This window comes from Centroberyx gerrardi, chromosome 17 (genome assembly GCF_048128805.1).
Source record: "Centroberyx gerrardi isolate f3 chromosome 17, fCenGer3.hap1.cur.20231027, whole genome shotgun sequence".
In the NCBI taxonomy this organism is placed as follows: domain Eukaryota; kingdom Metazoa; phylum Chordata; class Actinopteri; order Beryciformes; family Berycidae; genus Centroberyx; species Centroberyx gerrardi.
The window spans coordinates 14,837,881-14,859,902 of NC_136013.1; the positions used below are offsets into that span (position 1 = coordinate 14,837,881).

Here is a 22,022-nt window from a genome sequence, read left to right on the forward strand (position 1 = left end):
GCTTTTATCCACACACTCCCTTGAGGTGCCTGATGTTGGCAACAACACAACTCGCAGGCCATAGCTTTGTCAGCTGTGAGCTTGAGATATCTGATTGACATTCATCACTACCACAGAAGCTTAACAAAGTAGATAGAAGACAGAACAGAACAGACAGAAACCACTACCAATGCACTAAAATGATTGGCAATAATTGACGTGAAAACTGTGTAGCTTAACTACCACAAGGTGGTGCTATTGCCCTTTACATATATCCTCAGAGAAGGACTCAGAGTAAAATGTTACAGATACCAAAAATGTTTGACTATTCAATGCATTTTTTTTTTTATAGATTTCAATTAATTGGTATTCATATTTAATATTTTCAATTAAAATTTAATTCGAAAGTGAAGCAGAAAGAAGATTCTACCCTGCACTTTCTAGAATAAAGCATGTATTCAGAAATTGATCTCTGTTATACCAGTAATAATAAATATTAAAGAGATATAACAAGCAAGTTGGTTTTAATTCATGTGATTGTGTTTGATTCGGTCGGTTTGCCTGGCGGGTGCTCCAGACAGTGAGCTGTAGTCTGTAGTCTGTAGTCTGTAGTAGGCAGCAGCTGAATGAGCGAGACGGGAGGAAGTGGCGGTTGATGCAGCTCCACACCTTTCCGGTGAAGCAGCTCTGCGACCAACTCGATTGAAAGGAGAAAGACGAGAGCTGGATGAAATTTTCGAGAGAGGAGGGGGAAATAGGAGGTAAATGACCCATGTTTCCATTTGGAGTTCAACTCGGAAAGGCTGGATACGAGTGTTTTGTTACTAGCGCACGTATTGGTTTGATTTAACAACGATTAGTTTGGAAGCTACCGTTAGCTAGTTAGCCAAGGTTAGCTTAGGCAACAAGCTAGCTAATGTTAGCTTGCTAGCCGCCGTTAGCTATCGTTAGCATTAGCTAATTTGGGTTGTCTCTGACACTCCTCCCAAATCTCTTTTCAGGGGGACAAGAAGTGGAGTTTCGTGAGTGAATACATGTGTTGCTGAGTCACTGAGGATTTTTTCGAAGACGTCTCCCCAGGACGGCGAGGTTGCCCGGCGCGACGCTTGATGGAATAGCTGCAGAAAATTGCTTTTCTCCTCCGGTGGTGCTGAAAAGAACAAGGGCGCACCCGGTTAGGAGGACCGCCAGACACAACCACCAAGAGGAATTCACAAGTACCGCAGGCTTTTTCAGGGCCTTATGTGGTCTTTCGCCAGACACGCCGCTTCTGCTCTGTGCACATTTTAATCGTCGCAGCCTCTCTTTTAAATGAAATTTCCAATTGATTTGGGCAACACAATGACCGTTCTGCAACAGCTGCTGCGAAGTTCTTAGGGTAATCGTGCCATGTTCTGTACAGGCCCTGCAAACATTGTGGTACTCTGAACATGAATGCCCCAGCACCTCACAGGATCCTTTAGCACAGACTCACAAGTAACGATAAAGTCCCTCACTACAGTGTGCTAGACTTTACATAAATGTACATTTTTGACATTCTACTCATGCTTGTCATTGAGTCATGTTCTCACAAGTAAGCCTATAATCAAACTGAAACGATAATCCAAGTGAAGAGAGACATTAGTGCGGTATCCGACATTTTTTCTCATTAGGAAAAAATATTTATGCACAGAGTTCAAAATGGGGAAAATGCTCTCAAAAATATTTGGCAACAAGGAGATGAGAATATTGATGCTTGGACTTGATGCTGCTGGCAAGACAACAATCCTTTACAAACTGAAACTCGGACAGTCGGTCACCACAATTCCCACAGTTGGCTTCAATGTCGAGACTGTCACCTACAAAAATGTCAAGTTCAACGTGTGGGATGTTGGAGGCCAAGATAAGATTCGTCCTTTGTGGCGACACTACTATACAGGCACTCAAGGGTTAATTTTCGTTGTGGATTGCGCGGACAGAGATCGCATCGATGAGGCAAGGCAGGAACTTCACCGCATCATTAATGACCGGGAGATGAGGGATGCCATCATCTTGATATTCGCCAATAAGCAAGACCTTCCCGATGCCATGAAGCCACATGAAATCCAAGAGAAGCTCGGATTGACCCGCATCAGAGATAGGAATTGGTATGTTCAGCCCTCCTGTGCGACCACAGGTGATGGACTATATGAGGGGTTGACATGGCTAACCTCAAATTACAAATCTTAATGATTGAGTGCTGACTGTTTTAGGTCAAAACTATAATAAAGTTGCAAGTAACAAATAACTTCTCAAATGAGTATGGTTAAGAAAAATTTGATTATCTTCCATTTATTTTTAATACTATGTTTACCCCATGACTAATTTATCTTTAACTGGGTTTGCTGGCTTAAAGTTTGCTTGTACTCTGTAGCAGGCCTATATCACATTCATTATTTTGGGGCTTGCTTGATGAATATTGAATTAATTGGTCCTAATGTTAAAGCCACAGAGATCACCGCCTTTGCCTATTCCTTTTCCTGTTTTATATAATCTTTTCTAATGGAAGCTGGAGTTTTTATCTTTTCATTTGGGACTAAAGCTTGTTTCATGGTTCTTAGGTCTGGGTTGCCATTGAACATGGATCTGTTTTTTTGTTTTCTGAATTTTTTTTTTCCCCCAAAGGTGAGATCTTTAATGTCAAGTAGCCTACTTTGAGGGACTTTCACACTTGTTTTAATACAGTACTGTGATGCAAAGTATTTCTTCTCAATGGTATTGACAGCTGCAAGAAATAAGGAAAGCCTTCACCATTGCTTACATTTCATTGTCAACATTCTTGACATCAGAGAAAAAATGACTTCAGACATGTTTTGTTACCCGCCCCCTGGATCCCCTTATGTGGGCTATATAGTTAATTGATTGACCTTTTTGTGTCATGTCTTGATACCTAATTGTGCTGAATATTCAACAAATAGGCCTCCAGTAACTTTAAACATGCTTGTCAGGATGCATCTTTAGTTATGGGTAACATTGATAGTCATGTAGTCAGTTGACTCAATCTTTCCAAAGGAATGTCATTCAGCTCTGAGCTCTCTCAATCTGATACCACAATTGATTAGTCTCAGTATTGGGACACTATATGATAGCCTATATCTGTAGCATGAGTACGGAAGTACAGTAACCCTACATCAGAGTCCATCTGTCGTGCAGTCAGAGGGAGCCACTTACTGGTGAGATGTTGAAGACACCTTGTGGTGCAGCTCTTACTCCTATTTTGACTGGGGGAACCATGTACAGAACAATGTCATTGTAATGTCTTATTAAAAAAGTGATTTTAAATCCGTAATGTGTTGTTTTTTCAAGGATCAAAGGACAGTCTGTGTGAGCAGGCCCATGTGTGTGTTAAAATCAGTTCAAATTTGCCTGAAGAGAAGTATGTAGGTATTTAATTTTGGAATAGCTTAACATATTTAGTAATTTAAAAAAGCTGTTATTGGAAAAAATGTTAACAATACTCTAAGATCAAAGCAGAAGTAAGTCTCTGCGTGTTAGCATTCTCATGGTTTCCAGTTCTGTTGTGCAGATTCTTCATAAAGTGTTCATGTCAACCCTCAAACTGAGTTTTAGTCCCATTAGCACTCATGCCAGTGGATGGGAAAATGTACAAAACAGGAAGTCCAACTGCTGGTCTTTTTGGAATAACAACAGAGCCACATGATCTGTTTGTGTGTGTGTGTGGGGGGGGGCTTCAGCTGAGATATATGCTACAGCTGAATTGGTAAAAAAATTCTTTCTGAATGTTGTGTGTTCTTGGTCGTGAGCCATATTGAGCTGTCAGCTGTTACTTCCTGACTTTGCTTTTGGTTGGAACTGGCAGTAAAAGCAAGTCCCCTCGCCCCAATAGTTTTTGTTCAGTGAGGATCCCTTTGAGACTGATGTCTGTTGAAGTTGGCTAATGCTAGGGCTGAGAAGATGAAAGAAAATACATATAGATCAAGATTCAGAAATCCTCATCTAAGTAATGTTCTGTGATTACTTGCGTGATATAGTAGGCTATATGAATTATCTGTAAAGGAATACAGAGGGCTGATGGGACCAGCTATCACACTAAACAAGGAGCCAAATTCAAGATCAGGTGGGAGTTAGTGCTGTACCCTCTCAGCCTTGTGTGTATAATGAGCATCTCTCAAAAGTGAGTCAGTGTGATCGCTCTCCAATCTATGGTGAAGGATAGAGGTCTTCCACCTCCCCATAATGTCAATACCTGGCAGCACCTCAGAAGAAGATGAGGCCCACATCCCTCAGGGTCTGTATTTTTCCCTCTTCTACACTGTTATAGCACTGCACTTATTCAATTCTTGCTGCTGAAAAATAATTCCCTCTTAGTTTGAGTCTGCATGACCGCATCATGTTATTGCAAAAGCAAAGTTAAAGCATTTAGGTTATTTTAGTGAAATCTCCCTTTAAAAAATAACTGAATAACTGAATTCAACAGTTTACTAGTAATAAGTACATTAGAGACAGACACCACTGAGGCACCGTGGAGGAATGCCTCAGTTCCTGTTAAAGCTGATTAAGAACAATAAAGAGAGTGTTTCCAGTCCTGACAAAGACAGGATTGATGGTGATAAATGTGGGCGGAGCCTGGTGTTTTGGGCAACAGAAGATTAGTTAGTGTTATTCAACAGATTTCTGGGGATATTTCCTCTCACAGCATACTGAAGGACACTGTGTCTTTTGTAGCATTTTACACAGACGTGCACATAAAAACTGGCACTATGTAAGCTGTTCAAAAAAAACTGAGAATTATGCTACTTGGCGTTGGCATGAATGGGGGGCACGCCCTCTCTGTCTCTCCAGTCAGACTCACAAGTAGAGATTTGCAGTGTTCAAGGACAATCAGACACTGGTGTCTATGAGTGTGTGTCCACATCCACAGACATTTGGCCGTACAATCATGGTGGCATTCGCTGTGTGGAAAAGCCGGTGCTTAGCAAGCTGCTGCAGAGGCCTCAGGATGTTTGCTTTAGCACCACGGAGGTTTCCGTCAGACAGGTCAGGTGACAGAGACACACATGATTCCAGGCCCAGAGAACATGTTTCATGCAAACCACACACACCGCATGCAGCAGTGATTTACAGCCTTGGTCAGAGAAGAGCATCGGTTGATCTTCTCATCAACACACACACTGCCAGATGAGTCAGTATCTGAGCTTCGGGTGGTATTTGTAAACACATGCTTTCAGTAGGGGCTTGGTCAAGAGCCTCCATTAGACACTGATGGCAGTTTAATTGGGCTGTAATGGCCACTTTGGTTCCCCCCACTTCATTACAACCATATGATCCTCACGGCTTTTATTGGAGACACAAATGCCCCCGGGGTGAGGACAGAGACTGTAAGCAAGGTTTTATGACCTATCCTCTGTAAAGATGAGACCTCCTAGCCCTTCTGTCAACTCCCTCTGGGGTTGGCTGGAATTCATGAGACTTCCTGAGAGGGAAGGTTAGGAATGGGTTTCACGTTATGGAAAGAAGGGCATGTGCTTTGTAGTGAGGTGGTAGGTGTCTCGTATGCGGTGTTAGACGGGCTTACGTTTGACAGCTTTTTACCAAGTCGGTGTGGAGTGTCATTGTGTTCACTGAGGATCACTACAGCACAGCTACAGGTTCTTGGAGCTCAGCCACTGACTATCACATGCACTTCACCGATGAAACCGGGAGGATATTGAGCACTTGACTCTGCTATCATTACTCACAAAGCAGGAAGGCAATTGCCACATGTGTAAGCCGCAGCTCATGCAACCCCTTCCACTGGTTTGCTCAAGAATGTGTATGACAGATTCGACTTAGGCGGCCAGAATGCCTGTTTGTTGGGGCAGTTCCTATGGCAACGGCCTAATGGGATCCCCGCCAGTGTGGCGTGGTGGTTTTGGTATCACTGAGGTGGCGGACTGTGTTGCAACAGTTTCCAGCGGTGGGGTTCCTCTTGTTCTGCATGGAAAGAGGAAGAATAGGGAGAAAACGCAAGAGGCCACGCATCTGCAAGCGAGTCGGATTAAACACCTTCTTCCCTCTGCCTCGGTGACCTCCTTGCCCTCCTCTAGCTAATGTTTAACAAAGATTCAGAACAGCTCACAATTACCCATGGTGAGTTGTATAACAGCTGTATTCCTGACATGCCTGCAAACCGAGCCTAAATTATGTCTGTGGTTTCTAGAGCTGAGGCTTGTGATCCTCCTCACTTGTCTTAACTTCCTCTTGACTCGAGCTGCAGAGTAACACTTGCGCAGGTAACACTTGACAAACAGTTTTGACTGTGAGCTGTGAATATAGTCATTAATGGCCCAATGTTGGCCTACAGTTCAGCAGCCACACCCATCGGGATAATCACTGTGTGATTTGTGATACATGTAGCCACAGACACACACATGCACATACGCATACACTGTTATTAAGGCAGATTATTTTACATCTGCCAAATGGTAGGCGGGGACACCTACTCTAAACCACATTTCACAAAGCCCGGTTCAGTGGCTGCTTATCCTCAAGGACAGTAAAACATCCATTACTCGCTTTGGTTAGGAAACCTCTCTCTCCACTGGTAATCCCTGCTCTCTCTCAGTCAGTATAGTCTCTGCTGGTGAGCCGTTAATAATGAACACACACACACACACACAGCTCAGTTTAAAACAGGTCCGGAAGTGGCTGAAAGTTAGTTTTAGGTTTCCTGCTGAGGTTAAGGCTGTTGAATGCAGTGGTAAATGCAAGCCATTGGTTGCCTTGTAAAATGTATAAGCCTACACAGATGCACCCTTTCCTGTGTTGGTATCACTTTGAGTTTGCTTTGAGTTCAGAGCGTTGAGATTCAGGTTTTACTCATATGTAAAACCCATACTATAAAAAAGTGTGCTGATTTTAATATGGATAGACCAGCTAAATAAGTTTTAAGGTTTTAGGCTAAAAAGTCCAGCATGCACTCTGGGCATTGGCCCAAGTTACATTCCATTCATATCTGCAACTGAAGGTTACTTTCTATGGTGAAATTAGAAATATAGAGGAGCAGTACAGTTTCATTGTATATAAATGATTGGAAGTCTACATTAAATAACCAATTTTGCCTTTTAATGAACTGACACAGGTACACACAAGCATTAATTGCCATGTGATATGAGCCATTAGCCTTACAGTCTTGTTGGTAGCTGTAAAATTAGTGTTCATTGGCCTACAGGCATGTTTTTCCATCTTAACAGCCATCCAATCTAAGTCCCATTACATTTTTTTCGACAAAAAACCTGGGGCTTCTATTTATATTCCATAATGTGAAAGTCTGAAGTTTGTCCCCATGGTTCCCCTTGAGAATTGCAGGATGTCTATCACAGCTGTGTGAGAGTGTGAACCAAGAAGCAAATCTGATTTATATTTGTCCCTGGACTCATACGCAGTGTTTGTCCAGCTGTAAAAGACAGCGAGTGTAGGGGATCATTGCTGAGTCGTAACCTTCACGCTTTGAGATGTAAGCAAAGCTACAGTATAGACTGAAAAAGGAGGAGCAGGTGTTACGGATACTGCTGCAGCTTGTGGACTAGAGTCTCTTGGCTCCAAACAATGAAGATTATTGCAACATTTTCACTCACCTTTTATTTCTGCGAACTAGTCAGAGAGCCTTGTGTTTGTTCTATATATTTGTCCAAGGCTTATTCATACAGTAAACAGAGCGTTGCCCTATTCTTTGTCACAACCGTACTCATTTGGCTTCACACATGCCATAACCTGCTCAGTCAAAGATATTGTACTTAACAGACTCAACACTGATAATAGCACTGAAAGATGATTTTAAGTGTAGAGTAATGTAGACAGGTGCTATTTACCTACTGATATTATACTGATGTACATTTCCTCACAGCTTCCTGGCCACAGACTGAGTGACAGAATGACGGACATCCATGCAAGGCCACTGAAGGCTTCCTTCAGTAAAGCAGCTTGCCACTATACTGCCACACTCCATGACTGACTCCATCTGCACATCTGACTACATCTGACAAGATCGCTGTAATTACAGAGGAGTCAGTGTTTAGAGTGACAGTGGGCCTGTATTAGACAGCAGTCTGAGCCTGGAGGAATTTCAGATCTATACCAAGTCAGTCGCTGCTGCTCACACACAACCCAGGCTCAGACTACAGAGAGGTAATGACTCAGGGAAACGCTGCATACACATACATGCTGCTCCCCCCCTCCCCTCTCCAACTCTCCCCTATGTGTTGGGCCGCCACACATCTTAATGATGACAAATATAACGTCATTTCACCAGAATGCCATAGGGACAGCAGTCAAAGGCAAGTGTTCACGCCCTATGGCACTTTATGTATTAGATCAATAAACCATTCTATTTTAATTGATACCATGTTTGAGTCAATCCTTCACTGAGTGACACACTGACCATACATATGCCCACAATATTAAACACAAAGTTTATGATAATGGATACAGACAATCCCAGGCACTGCTATCAGCACTATGGGATAGCAGTTCATTTAAGGGGAATGGAAGGAGGAGGAGGCAAGTGTGCACAATATTCTCACAGCACTGGATTTTCGTGTCCCCTCTCAACTGCAGCACAGCTGTCTTAACAGCACCCCCGCCCTCCTCCTGTTTCCCTGCAGGGGAGGTGGAGGTAGTGGTGGTGGTGGGGGGGTGAGGGGGTGGAGTCAGCATTGTGATTCTGTAAGCCAGTTGTCCTGTCGGGCTTCGCTCCACTGGCACTGTACCACCTCTGCTCTCATCTCCATTGAACAGAGTGCCACAAATAAGTATTATTGTTGTGCCTCATTATCCAAGATGGGAATAGAGAGCAGAATAACAAAACTGTAATCACATGCACCATTTTAGAACAGAGCTCTGATGTGCTGTCTTTTTCTGCTTTTTTGTGAGCATGAAGTTTATCAGTCTCACTTTGCCATGTGAAGGGGAGAGGGGTGGTCTGGGGCGGGGGGGTATGGCGGTGGGGGGGTGGGGCACCTTTGCAAGATCAGACGAGTCACACTTTTATGCTGCCTTTTCTATTTTTAATCAGCCCAGTTTGATGTCTATTCTTGAGCCACTCCCTAATAGTTAGTGAGAAAATGAGTCTTCCTTTCTGGAACAGTGTCTCTTGGCTCCTGGCAGCGTGATGATGATGACACAAAGGCTCCTCTGTGTCACTTGGCTGTGATGCAGCAGAGTGGAGCACACCACTGGAGTCAGACTCTCCTCCACCCATCTGGTTTGGGGCGTGCTGCACTGCTTCCTCATGTTATCTCATTTCAGAGGAACCTGGGAAAGGGATGTGGGTTACGGAACTTATGCAAATGTTTTTCACTATGCGTCATGTGTAGTGATCTGCAAACCTGCAGAGTGTGGCCTGAGGATGAATTGCACATGCGTATCTCATAGATGGCAGTGAAACTAAGCACACACAAAAGACTGAACAGTCATCATAATCACCATCATCATTACCAGCATCAATAAACAGACAGTGTTCCAGCAGTGCACCTAAGTGTTTCTAAAAGCATAAGTGTATTCAGCTATTTATGACGATTTGTACAGTGTTGTTGCTCTTATTGCATGCTTTCCACACAGGTGAGAGTTATTTCTACTAATAGCACCATCTGTTGGCAGAAAATGCCCCCATTCTGTCTTGGTGCATGCAGCATGCACTCCATATGTTCAGTAATGAATGTTTATGCTCACCGGAATCTAACAAGACATAAACGTGTATATGATCACAGATTACAGAGACACCAGCGCTTCACTGTGGGCTGTCCTCATTTGGTGTGACACTCCCTGTATTCCCCTGTAGTGCTAGCCTAATTAGCCAACCATAAGAAGACTATAACCACACTATTTCAATTATTTTTAGTTAACATTTATGGAGGAGAGAACACCAGAGACCACAAATTAGGATTATAAATTATTTGAATAGGAGAGCTCTGGGTGGAGAGGGGGATGAAATGTTGATACAGTGTAGTGGAGCTCCCCTCCACCCCTCCACTCTTCCACCCCTCCACCCCCTCCGGCCCTGTCCCCACCACACTGGGGGACGGGGACTCAATACCAGCTCCGAGTCAAATTAATTAGGCTGAACATATCCTGGTCAGGGCCAAAGGAGAATTGAATAGGGAGCCCTGCTACTCTGATTCTAGCGGTCCAGTTGCACGAGGCAGAAGTGAGAGGGCAGAGGGGGGCCACTGGGAGTAATTATCTCAAATGATCTGCTGCGGTTATTTATAGTATTTGCAACAAACGGCAATTAATCTTACCGTGGAATTGTTACACCCTCCTGCCTTTCCCGCTTGTGATAGGCCGTATCATCAACCAAGGCCCAGAGGGGTTTGGGAGTGAGACTGTTAAACTATGATTCAACCTAAACACATCTATGTCTGTTTCCCACACACACACACACATCACAAACATTACACAATCCGTGCTGAAATAAATATACTCAGGTTCTGCTGAATCTATTTCTTGGGGTGGGAAGGGACATGTTTGTACATGTGTGTTGATATCACACAACAACTGATATCAGCTCAGATGTTGTAGAGGCATTTTAGTGGTTAATCAAATACTCAATACACAAAGCTCAAGCATTATATGTGTTTGCATAAAATTGGATTATGGAGAACTGCTTATTCGGGTTCTCTCTTTAAATAACTAATCTAATAATAAACTTATGTTCTTAACCACAACATATGCCCAAATTCAGGAGTACTGGAGTCTTGAGGCACCATGCCATCACAGATGGTCTTGGTGCCTTATAAGCAGATTTCAGCCAAGCAGGTTAGCTTGGCCCTCTCTTGAATCCTTATGAACTATCACACGAGGGAAACACTCCTCATTATTACATAATCAATCAAGTTAGATTTCCCACTATATTCTTCTATATAGTGATTTGAGTATTTAATGGGACCTTCGGTGTTGACCCCACCCCTCCCCATCAACCTCAGCATGAACATTTTCATTTGGTCTGAGCGCTGGAGGCCGCCCTGCCCAATGCACTACAGCTCCACTATGTAAACAGAGAGCAGCATGAAAGGCTGTGAGGGGCCCCTGCATGCCTGTGGGAGTATGGGGCGTGCTTCATGGTTTATGCTTGAAAAAGGGCCATAATCTTCCAGCTAATCTGGGGCTTGGAGTGGAATTCCCCTCGCATGGAGGGCGAAACCGTTCAGGAGACCTGGCGCATGCTACATCAGCTTCAGCATTAAAAACTATAAGTAAAAATAAATATATGGGCTGGGGATTTTGGTCACACTTTATTTTCCCTCTGCTTCCCATGCAGTAAGCTTTCAGGGCTGTAGTAACAACACTGTCTTCACCTCTAATGTTAATATTGCACTTAGTTCTGACATAACGAGCTATGCCTTCACGTTAGTAAGGTCTTATTACAGCAGCATTGCATATATCTACAGATAACTTTTACAATGGGGTCAAATACAAATTTGTTCCATTTGTTTTTTCTGGATTTTGAACAGCTGTTGCCCTCTAGTGCTCCAAGAAGGGAATGTCTGAATTTATTTCCATGCCAGTCAAAAAGTGAGAAGATCCGTGAAAGTGACAATCTGGCAGTGACTTATGGCAGGCGGTGGGGGCTAATTCTGGAGGCAGGTCTCAGGAGATGACATGACTTGAACAGTTCCCATCTACCACATCACTGTGTGTATCATACTAATTTAATAAACCACTGTATGTGTAATCATGCACAATAGAATAAGCAGGGCAGTGCTCAAGAGCAGAAGCACAGTTAGTTTCATGTTTATGGCTTCTTGCAGATCATTGGGGTGTAAGGGCCGGACTTTCACACATGCTGAACAAACTACTGTGATGAACACCATTCTTCCCAGAAGAACACTGTTCAATCCCCCCTTGTCTCTGTTGTTTGTGACCCCTCTTGTTTGTTCAACTGATCATTCTGTTCCAATAAAGAAGATAAACATGGACAGCCTGCCATGTGAAGTACACTACCTTCATAACCATACGCATTCACAGACCAATGATCTAAACTTGGTGCATATGGAAGAATTTTCACAATTATTTAAAAAAAAAAAAATGTTTACTCACATCAAGGATCAGGATAATTACAGTGTTTGGTGATATATTTGAGAATATTTTTCTTTTCAAACAAGAACGTTAAAAAGAATACAGAAATTGAAGTATATAAAATATTTGGAACCGATCATCACAAGCGATCTTATTTCCATGTGGTATTGAGGTGGAACATTAATAATTTGTGCATGCTCTCATAAGCACACTGACACAAATTTAAACACACAAACTCAGACTTTTCGTCGGATGTGAAGGATGTGGATGTCTGGACTGCTGAACTCTGGGTCTTGCTTGTCTAAAGGAACCTCCTCACAGTTGAAGCTTTGTTGCAGCAACTGAAAGGACAACACAGAAGGCCACAGTAAGTCATTGATGGCAAGAAGACTTGTAATTACACAATATCTCAACTTCTTTCTATTTATTTACTCGAAATTACAAATGGAAGACACAGTCAAATTCTCACCTCAAAAAATTGCCTTTCCACTTTTGGGTTGACGCCTTCAGTGCGTTGCTCATAGCAGCAAATAATGCAGGTCTCTGGTCCAGCAAGCAGTTTCAAGCTTTCCACCAATGGCACAATAGACTGTATGAGGATAGGTGATTAGTCATCATAACATATTGTGATCAACAAATGTCCAATAATCCTGTTTGTGCTGTTTTATCATGATGCTGATGAGGCAAAGGACCATGTTCAGATTGAAATGTGTAATCAGAGAAATGAGCACAACACCTGTTCATAATAGATGCAGTCCGCCATAAGGACATAATGTGGAGGTGGCAGGAAGTCGGACACATCTTCACCCCTTTTAAAAGACGACAAATCAACATTTAGCATTTTGGAAATATCTTATGATGTGCAACTTGGTGATATTGATCTCAAGTGCAATCAAATGTAACATAAAATAGTAAAGTATAAGTACAAACCATTTCAGTACCTTGGCAGTTATGGATCCACTACTGATGAGAGCCTGGTTTTCTTGGATATTCACTTTCAGGAGAGTCTGCAAATCCTCCAGGTCTGTTACTGTAACTTGAGCTCTGTGGGATTTAATAGACAGTGATGACATGTATCTTGAGGAAGCTTTGGGGTATGGATATAAAATGTTCCTGCTGTTGTATAGTGGTTGTATTAAAAGACTGATGACAAAACAAACCAACTAAAAAAACACTATCTCATCTATAGCATAGTAAAAGACAAGCTGCTATCTTCCACTTAACAAAAGGTGTCAAACTATTACAGGTGATTAAACATTAGGCAACTCATGCAAACATCTCTGACGACTAAACCAAAGTAAGAAGTCAAGCGTTGATGTCCACATGCTGCAATGCTGAAGTAAACTACAAGCTGCTAACTTAGCTAGCGAACTAACGTTGGCAATATGACAAATACATGTTCGAGCAGAGCAGCTTCAACCCACAAACTAACAAGGAAGTTTATTATCAAACTAACCAGTCATCTCACCCCAGTGTTGCTGCCATAAGACCAACAACTCCTGTACCAGCTCCTAACTCCAAAACATCTCTGTCAGCCCAGGCGTTCACTCCCGAGGCAGCGTCCCAAAACTGTTTCGTTTCTAAATATTTCGCTAGCACGATGGCTGCGTCCCAAACCACACAGCCGACGTCTCCTTTGTAGCACTGCTTCATTTTCAAAATACAACCATCGTTTTTCTCAATTTCTCTGACAAAGTAGCTACTCTGTTCTGCTTCAGCCGCCATGTTGGCTGTTCCGCCTGCTTCCTCTTTCCCTCCAGTTTGGTGGTTCCCCTCCACTCTCGTTAGTTCCTCTTTGGGACAGGTTTGCATGGGGTAAGATTGCGCTTTTGACAGGTTAAAGTAAATCAAGAAATGGGCCAAGTCATACCTTGCTTTATCCGTTAGCATAGCAATTAAAATGTTAAATACATCATGACATTATTTACTTCTGCCAACTATAATTAATGAATCCATGAAATTACAAAATAACTCCCTAACTTCTCTGTTTGTCTGTCCATGAACTACTTGAAACACATTATCACTGACAGAAACAAGCAGTTATACATGCCACACAAGCATGTACGCCTTAATGACGTAAGATGAATGAATCAATGAATCCACCAATCAATCCACCAATCAATCAATCATCTACACCAGTCCTCTAAACCAGTGATTTTTCAACCTTTTTTTATATCAAGGAACCCTAATTTAGTACATATTAGGGCTATGGACCCCCATTTGATTAGATTTTTTTTCTCTCGGACCCAAATCTGAATATTTTTATTGTTAGATATGATTTTATCCAGAATTCCATGACTATCTGTATTGTAGGCAGATAGATAACAGTGAAACTATGATCAAAACAGTCATTCTACATTCTCTAATTGTGTTAACTTCTTGTAAATTAAATAATGGTGAAGTTTAACAATTCATCTATTCGCTGGGGACCCCCTGGTACCCCCCTCAAGGACCCCTGGTGGTTGAGAACAAACTGCTCTTAACTACAACTGGAGTGCGCAGCTGCAAACCTTGCAGGTGCATTGTTGATGGCGCGAGGAAGGTGTGATGTGCCTGGAACGCGCGCACTACTTTGGTCTGCTTGCTCTGGTCAAAGTTGTTCGCGGAGGTTGTTGGTAAGCTAGGGCAGCTTTGCAGTTTGTAGAGGCCTCCTTTTGCTCTCGCTGCCAGCACATGTTAACTGATATAAAACTATGGATATGAATTTGGTCATCTAGCTTTGTTCGTCTGCTTGCTAGGGTCTGAAATGTTTCGTAGCAGCACAGAGGAGGTAACGGCAGGCGGCGACACCTCTGACTCTGGACAAAGCTGGGTTGTGTCGCCTTTGGACAGAGGCGGACCAAACGAAACTACTTCCCACGGTCCCGGATCAACATCAACATCCTCAGTTTCATCCTCTCGTAGTTTAGATGAGACCAGTACGAGCTCTAACCATGGCCCATCACTTCCCCGAATGGCTGCAGGTGATCGCTAAAGTGAATTGATAGCTAGAGCAGTTTAAGCTAACGTCTGCTGTTTTTTTTTACTGTCTGGAGCAGGGGGTGGAACCACTGGAAATGAGATAAGAGACAGTAAAAGAACATGACAGTTACATTTCAGATATTAAAATTAATAACTATAGTCCTAAAGACCTGTGCCACAGGTCTTTGAGTGCACTATCTAGTGATTTTGTAAAAAAGGAGAGTGGGCACTGCACTGCCCTTAAGTATTATTTGTTTTGATAGTGGAGAGTAGAGAGGGAGACAGAAAAGAAAGCTCTAGAAACATTCAATCCCAGGCCAGTGGGGTACTGTATCTCTGGGTGCTGCTCTATTTAGTGATACTGACCTCCTCCTCCTCCTCCTTGTGTTAATATAGGTCAGATCAACCAAAGCTTCAGGTTGGGCAGGACAAGTTCATCAGTCCCTCCATCTACGTCTGGCAGCTCCTCCTTCCGCAGCCTTGGAGGAACACCGAGACACAGGAGGACCCTGGGTTCTGCCAGGGCCACAGGCTCACACCCTGTTCGGACACCGCTGACGGAACACACGGGTACTCCTCAACTCTGTTTCTTTCAAGTAGCTGTCAGAGTAGCCTAGTCCGAGTCTCTCATTCTCATTTCTCTATTTCTGCAGCGACAGGTTGCTCCTCTGCCAGCTCAACCTGTGATGCCTCTGTGATTGTGGCAGTGGTAGAAGGCCGCGGCTTGGCCAGGGGAGAGATTGGCATGGCCAGTGTCAACTTGAAATGTCCAGAGCTTGTTCTCTCTCAGTTTGCAGACACGGGGACGTATGCCAAGGTAACACATGCATGCTGAAAAGACAGGCTCAGCTGGCTAATAACAGTCGTTACGCTCTCAGAAGAGACTGTGAAAGAGAAGGCAGCAAAACTCAGTTCTCAAACGTCCTCTACACTTTTCAAGGTCATCACCAAGCTTCACATCTTGGTGCCACTGGAAATACTGATGCCAGACACGGCCAGCGAGAAGGGGAAAGGGACAAAGCTGTTCAACCTCATCACAGAGAACTTCCAGGTACCAACGCCGAATGGCTGTAACCAGTAAAAAGAAACAAGTCACTCCAACAAAGATGTGCTTTTTTACTTTTGGTTTGATGTGGTATTTGTTTGCACATTTTTCCTTGTATGTCAGGGAGTAGCTTTCACTGCAGTCCAACGGAAGTACTTTAATGAGAGGAAAGGCCTGGAGTACATTCAGCAGCTGTGTGCTCCAGAATTTGGCACTGTCCTCATGGAAGTGCAAGCTAAGTATGCCATTGAGTATAGTAATCCATAGGAACTTAACAATATTCTCTCAGTTTTCATAAACACACATATAAATAATATAATGTAGGCCTATCGAAAAGGTACCCCTGAGGCAATATACCTGTTTTGATCGAATGTCATGATTTGTTCAGGTATTATTGCCTAGCAGCTGCAGCTGCTCTCCTGAAATACTTAGAGTTCATCCAGAACTCTATCTATGCCCCCAAGTCTCTCAAAGTGAGCTTTAAAGGGAGTGAACAGACTGCCATGATCGACTCAGCATCTGCCACTAACTTGGAGTTGGTGGTCAATAACAGGGACCACAGGTAAGAGGGCCAGCACCGGCCTCACCAGCATCATCTTTATATGTAGTGCTTGTGTATGTAGAGATGTGTTGTGTATGTGTCTTTGCTTGTGTGTGTACAGGAGTGAGGATACTCTCTTAGGGGTACTTAACTACACAAAAACACCCGGTGGGGGCCGCAGGTTGCGCTCCAACATCCTGGAGCCCCTGCTTGATGTGGATACCATCAGCATACGCCTGGACACCATACAGGAGCTGCTACAGGATGAGGAGCTTTTCTTTGGCCTGCGGAATGGTCAGGAGCAAGAGCTAATTGTGTTTTATGACACTGAATGTTGTGTGTACTGATGATTGACAGTTTGACACAGTATATAAATATATAATATATAATATATAATATAATATAATATTTGTTCTTTTACTCCCCAGCCATAGGTCATTTCCTTGATATAGACCAACTGCTCTCTGTTCTTGTCCAAATCCCAAAGCAGGAAACAGTACGTACACAACATAGATTACTTATTCATTGCTATGGGATGTCTTTAGATCAAGTGAAGTGCTTGGATGTCTGAAATAAATGTAGGGCCAAAAGGTTCTTAAATAATAGTAAATGATAGATCAATAGTAAATAATTCTTAAAATATGAAATTCACATGCAGGTGTATTTAAGAATGCCGTTTACATTTGGATGTGTTGTTGAAAAGAAAATATTAGTTTTGCATTACTACTAATTTTGTTCTAAATTAGTAATCTTTTGTTCATATTTTGCCTGTTTGCTTAACTAAGTCTGCAGTTCAGATAAATGAGATGCAGTGTTCTTAATTATATCATTTTGCAGAAACATTTATTCTGCGTCTCTATTTCTTTGTGCCTCCTTTCCAGTCAAGCAATTTAACTATTTATGTGCAGGTTCAAGTTGCTGAAGCAAAGATCACGCATGTCATTCAGCTGAAGCACACGCTGGATCTGGTGCCACCGTTAAGGGTATGTGTCTGTTGGCATGCAACACATGAGTTTGGTTCAACATCACCCCTGTTTACGTTTTACAGCCATTGACAGAAATAGGAAAATTTGTAGGTTTTTGCTCTAGAAAAAACAAAGTGCTAACAGATATTAAAATTGTAATTCATGAACAGATGGTGTTGAAGAACTGCAACACTGCTCTGCTCAAGGCGTACAACACCTCACTGGAAGACAACAGGTACATACAAATGAACTATTCTCCTTTGTGGAATTAAATTGACTGTCTGTGTACTGTCTAGAGATTGTTTCAGACTTATTTAGACTCCATCTACTGTATCTGATTGCATCCACCCTCAGGTTTGACCTCATCTTGGAGCAGATCAAGACGGTGATTAACGATGACACCACCTACCTGAAGGGGAGCCTCAACATGCGCACCCAGAAGTGTTACGCCATGCGGCCCGACATCAACGAGTTCCTCGACATCGCCCGGAGAGCTTACACTGAGATAGTGGATGACATTGCAGGTGTTTATGCTGGATGTTCAGTAAATATCTGTGGCTTATGTTTGTATAGTGTACATACCACAAGTCTTAGTGAATCCTGTTGTGATGCACAGGGCTGGTTGACCAGATGGGGGAGAAGTATGGCTTGCTAATGCGCACCAGCTTCAGCACAGCTCGAGGTTTCTTTATTCAGATGAAGCTTGAAGGAGCAGCCTTACCTGATGGGAAACTCCCCTCAGAGTTCATCAAGGTATGGCCCAGTAAAGAGAAGGAGAGATAAAACACTAGGAGCCAGTAGACTTCTTAAGAATAGAAAGGGAGAGAGGATAAGTCAGCACTACTTTTAAGTGAAGGAACCTATTTCAAATCTTTGACTGTACTTACACCTTCTCTATTTGCTGTTTTGCTTGTTTATTATAACCTTAACTTTTAAGTTTAAATTATACTAACTTTGCACCAACATTATATCTATCATTGTATCTTGAAATCTGAGAGAGTTCAGAGAAATCAAGAGTTTCGTTGTGTTTGCATGTTATGCATTTTTATTGTTTTTATTAGGTGTTTTTATTCTTTGTTTTTATTGTGTGTGTTTTAACATCTTCAAACCCAATTGCCCTCATGGGACGATAAAGTTTGAATGGATGAATAAACAAAACATCTGGGTTTCAACATCTGCCACCCCAGGTAACCAAGCACAAGAACAACTACAGCTTCACCACTGCAGACCTGATGAAGATGAATGACCGCTGCGATGAGGCCCTGAGGGAGATCTTCCACATGTCCTATGTGTGAGGAGTTCATGATCATATTGCTTACAAACATGCACTATAATATACAGGACATAAACATTGCTTTTGTACACATGTTCTATCTAAACAACCCTTCCTCTCAATCCAGCTTCCTGTTTAGTTTGTTCTACTTTTTGTCCACTAGAGGGTGCTATTTGTTGATTATTATTAGCTCCAGTACTTTGGCCCTCCAGCCTCTAACCTGTCTCCCTACAGGGTGATATGTCAACTGCTCAGCACTGTTCATGAGCACATCCACTGCCTCTACAAGCTCTCTGATGCTGTATCAATGCTGGATATGCTGCTGTCACTTGCCAATGCCTGCACCGTCTCAGACTATGGTAGGTATGATATGCTGTGTTTTCTTTTCATGCTCAAGTCAATCAAACTGTCAAACTCATCTTGGAGTGGTCTGACCTGTTGTTTGAGGGAGTGCTGTACGCATATAAGGCAGCAGCCACCCAGTCATGCGCCACACATGGCAGCCAGAAACTGCCCTACTAGGCTGGCAGCTCTGCTGGCCTCAGTTCTTTTTGTGTGGGTAGTGGGCAGCACCAGTCCTGTCGGCCACGTGGGTGGTGAGCACTGGCCCTCAGCTGTCTGAAAGCATCTCTCCATACACACGTGCTGACTGCCTGCCCCCCCTCTATCTCAGCCAGCTTGTACTCAGATTACCCTTGTTACATAAGCGTGCGCTGTATTTAACAAGACAAATCTCCCCACCAGAGGAACTAGCTGGCTGTATCGACTGCATACTCCTCTCTCAGAGATCATTGTTTGATTTTTTGCAACACTTCTTTCTGTTCAGCAAGGTTGTCATTATGGTTATAACAACATAGTACACATAATCATATAAGAATTTAATGAATGAAATATATACAAATGCATTGGTAAGCATGAGTTACCATTTACTGCCTTATTACGTAGGCACATGTGCTTTCAGTGTGACAAATTATCTAATATTGCCACATCCTATTTAGCTATCTTTTGTCATCCTTTGCTTTTTGAGCATCCCATGGAAATGCATGAGACAGAGTTATTATATAAACAAAATACATTGCTGAAAAGACAAGGTGTTTTTGATTGTTTTTGCTCCTTTTCTGCTGTGTCCGCCAGTGCGTCCAGAGTTCACAGACACGCTGGCCATCAAGCAGGGCCGTCACCCCATTCTGGAGCGCATCGCCGGACAGCAGCCTGTGTCCAACAACAGCTATATCTCAGAGGGCAGCAACTTTGTCATCATCACCGGACCCAACATGAGCGGCAAATCCACCTACCTCAAACAGGTGGCGCTGTGCCAGATCATGGCTCAGATAGGTTAGCAGAAAAGTTTCAGCCTCACGTGGATTTTGAAATGCCATCGCCTTGACTCCATTTTTGAACAGGCTCCTGTATTCTTATTGCAGGCTCTTTTGTCCCAGCTGAGTATGCCTCGTTTCGTGTGGCTGATCAGATTTTCACCAGAATCGGCGTGGATGATGATTTTGAAACCAACTCTTCCACTTTTATGGTAGAAATGAAGGAGGTATGTTGTTTCTCACTTGGGCTGCTTATTAACAGTGTTTTACTTTGTGGAAAAAGTATCATTAACTTCATATTTGTACCCCTAAGGTCTCGTATATAATCCACAATGTAAGCGACAGGTCCCTCATCATCATAGACGAGTTGGGGCGCGGCACGAGTGCCGAGGAGGGCATCGGCATCTGTCACTCGGTTTGCGAGTTCCTCCTTAGCCTCAGGGTAGAGTATGCACCGACAAAGGCCTGCATCGCCACTCCTTCCTCCAAAAATAAAACTTGATTAATGAGATTCATACTATCTGTATTAATCATTGAACCCTCCTGTCATTTCTGGTACACCTCTTTGGTCAACAGTTAAGATAATTAAAATAAATATTGGAATTGAAACAGAGTTTGTGCTACAGTGCATCAGTCTTTAAGGCCTGTGCCGTTTCTCTGCTCTTGTCAGGCGTTCACTCTGTTTGCCACACACTTCCTTGAGCTCTGCCAGCTAGAGACTCTTTATCCCAATGTGGAGAACCAGCACATGGAGGTTCAGCACACCCGCAGCGGTGACACCGGCGCTGAGAGTGTGCTCTATACCTACCTGCTGAGTCGAGGATGCTCTGAAGAAAGACACTATGGTACAAAATCTGTGAAATCCAGTTACCACCCTGTTGAAATCAATCATGCTAATGGTTATTTTTGCCCTTCTAGGTTTGAGAGCGGCAGAACTTACCGCACTGCCTCCAAGCATAATCCAAGAGGCAAAGACCATTGCCTCCAATGTCAGCCAGCAGCTTTTGGTATGCTTTACCAAAGAGGTCCAGTCATTGTTAAGATAAGATTTTGCCTCTTTCTATCTTTACATCTTTGTTGCCTCAACCTGCATTGCATTTACCTAACATTTACATTTCAGCTCATGCTCTTATCAAGGACTAAACAACGAGTGCAACAGTAGAACAAGTTTAAATTCCTACTTTGCCAAAATTACAAGAAACCAATATTAAGCAGTGTCAAAGCCACAGAGCCCTGGCCCCTGATGAAAGCCATCACAGATATTTGTGTGTCCCTTGAATGATCACATCTGATATCTGACAAGTGCTGGATAAAGAAATCAGACCCATGGTGTATTTATTTTCCTCCACTGTTCTAGGCCAAACATCACAGCGATCTGGAAACGCAAAGGCAGAGAGCTGTGTACCACCTGGCCACCCGCCTCCTGCAGACTGCCAGGAACTCCAGACTGGACCCTGACAGCCTGCGTATCTATCTAAAGGGCCTGAGGAAGCACTACGAGGCAGAACTGCAGGCCGCAGGACAGCCAGAGTCCATGGAGACAGAGGAGGGATGACTGACGCAGACTGGGAGGGGCAATGAAATGTCTGTGACAATGCAAAACCAGAATATGAAGATTATTACTTTTTTATGGATGTATTGATAGATGATTTTATTTGACATTAAATCCTTTCTTTTGTAACCCCAGTAGTGGACTGGCAACTCTTTTTTTTACCTTTTCATACCCTTAGAAAAAACTAAATTTATCCTTCAATACATTTTAGAAGTATACTGTAAAAATATAACAAAACCTACATTTATATAACCCTTTTAACTCTCTATAGAAATATTATAGTGATACCTGAGGAGGTTAAAAAAATATCAAAGTATGATAAGATTACTATAAACTTACTATTGAGTACCACAGACA

General features: G+C 42.9%; 3 protein-coding genes across 3 annotated transcripts; 2 read left to right on the plus strand and 1 right to left on the minus strand.

Moving 5' to 3' along the window:
* Nucleotides 1-629: 629 nt before the first annotated feature.
* arf6b (ADP-ribosylation factor 6b) lies at nt 630-3,281 on the plus strand. The gene is made up of 2 exons (XM_071924161.2): nt 630-740; nt 981-3,281. Exon 2 carries the CDS (start codon nt 1,660-1,662, stop codon nt 2,185-2,187), a length of 528 nt encoding a protein of 175 aa, XP_071780262.1. The 5' UTR covers nt 630-740; nt 981-1,659; the 3' UTR covers nt 2,188-3,281.
* Nucleotides 3,282-12,034: 8,753 nt separating this feature from the next.
* On the minus strand, nt 12,035-13,746 carry vcpkmt (valosin containing protein lysine (K) methyltransferase). Its single transcript, XM_071924204.2, has 5 exons — nt 13,481-13,746; nt 12,943-13,056; nt 12,749-12,821; nt 12,482-12,601; nt 12,035-12,353 (listed from the first exon to the last, which is right to left on the minus strand). The coding sequence occupies exons 1-5, from the start codon at nt 13,735-13,737 to the stop codon at nt 12,249-12,251; spliced, it is 669 nt and encodes a 222-aa protein (XP_071780305.2). The 5' UTR covers nt 13,738-13,746; the 3' UTR covers nt 12,035-12,248.
* Nucleotides 13,747-14,758: 1,012 nt separating this feature from the next.
* msh4 (mutS homolog 4) lies at nt 14,759-21,787 on the plus strand. The gene is made up of 20 exons (XM_071924192.2): nt 14,759-14,930; nt 15,370-15,543; nt 15,627-15,790; nt 15,914-16,024; nt 16,142-16,257; nt 16,407-16,580; nt 16,681-16,853; nt 16,988-17,055; nt 17,468-17,542; nt 17,695-17,759; nt 17,879-18,048; nt 18,141-18,277; nt 18,712-18,815; nt 19,032-19,156; nt 19,932-20,132; nt 20,222-20,340; nt 20,427-20,555; nt 20,784-20,958; nt 21,032-21,120; nt 21,471-21,787. The coding sequence occupies exons 1-20, from the start codon at nt 14,759-14,761 to the stop codon at nt 21,666-21,668; spliced, it is 2,739 nt and encodes a 912-aa protein (XP_071780293.2). The 3' UTR covers nt 21,669-21,787.
* The last annotated feature ends 235 nt before the right edge of the window (nt 21,788-22,022 follow it).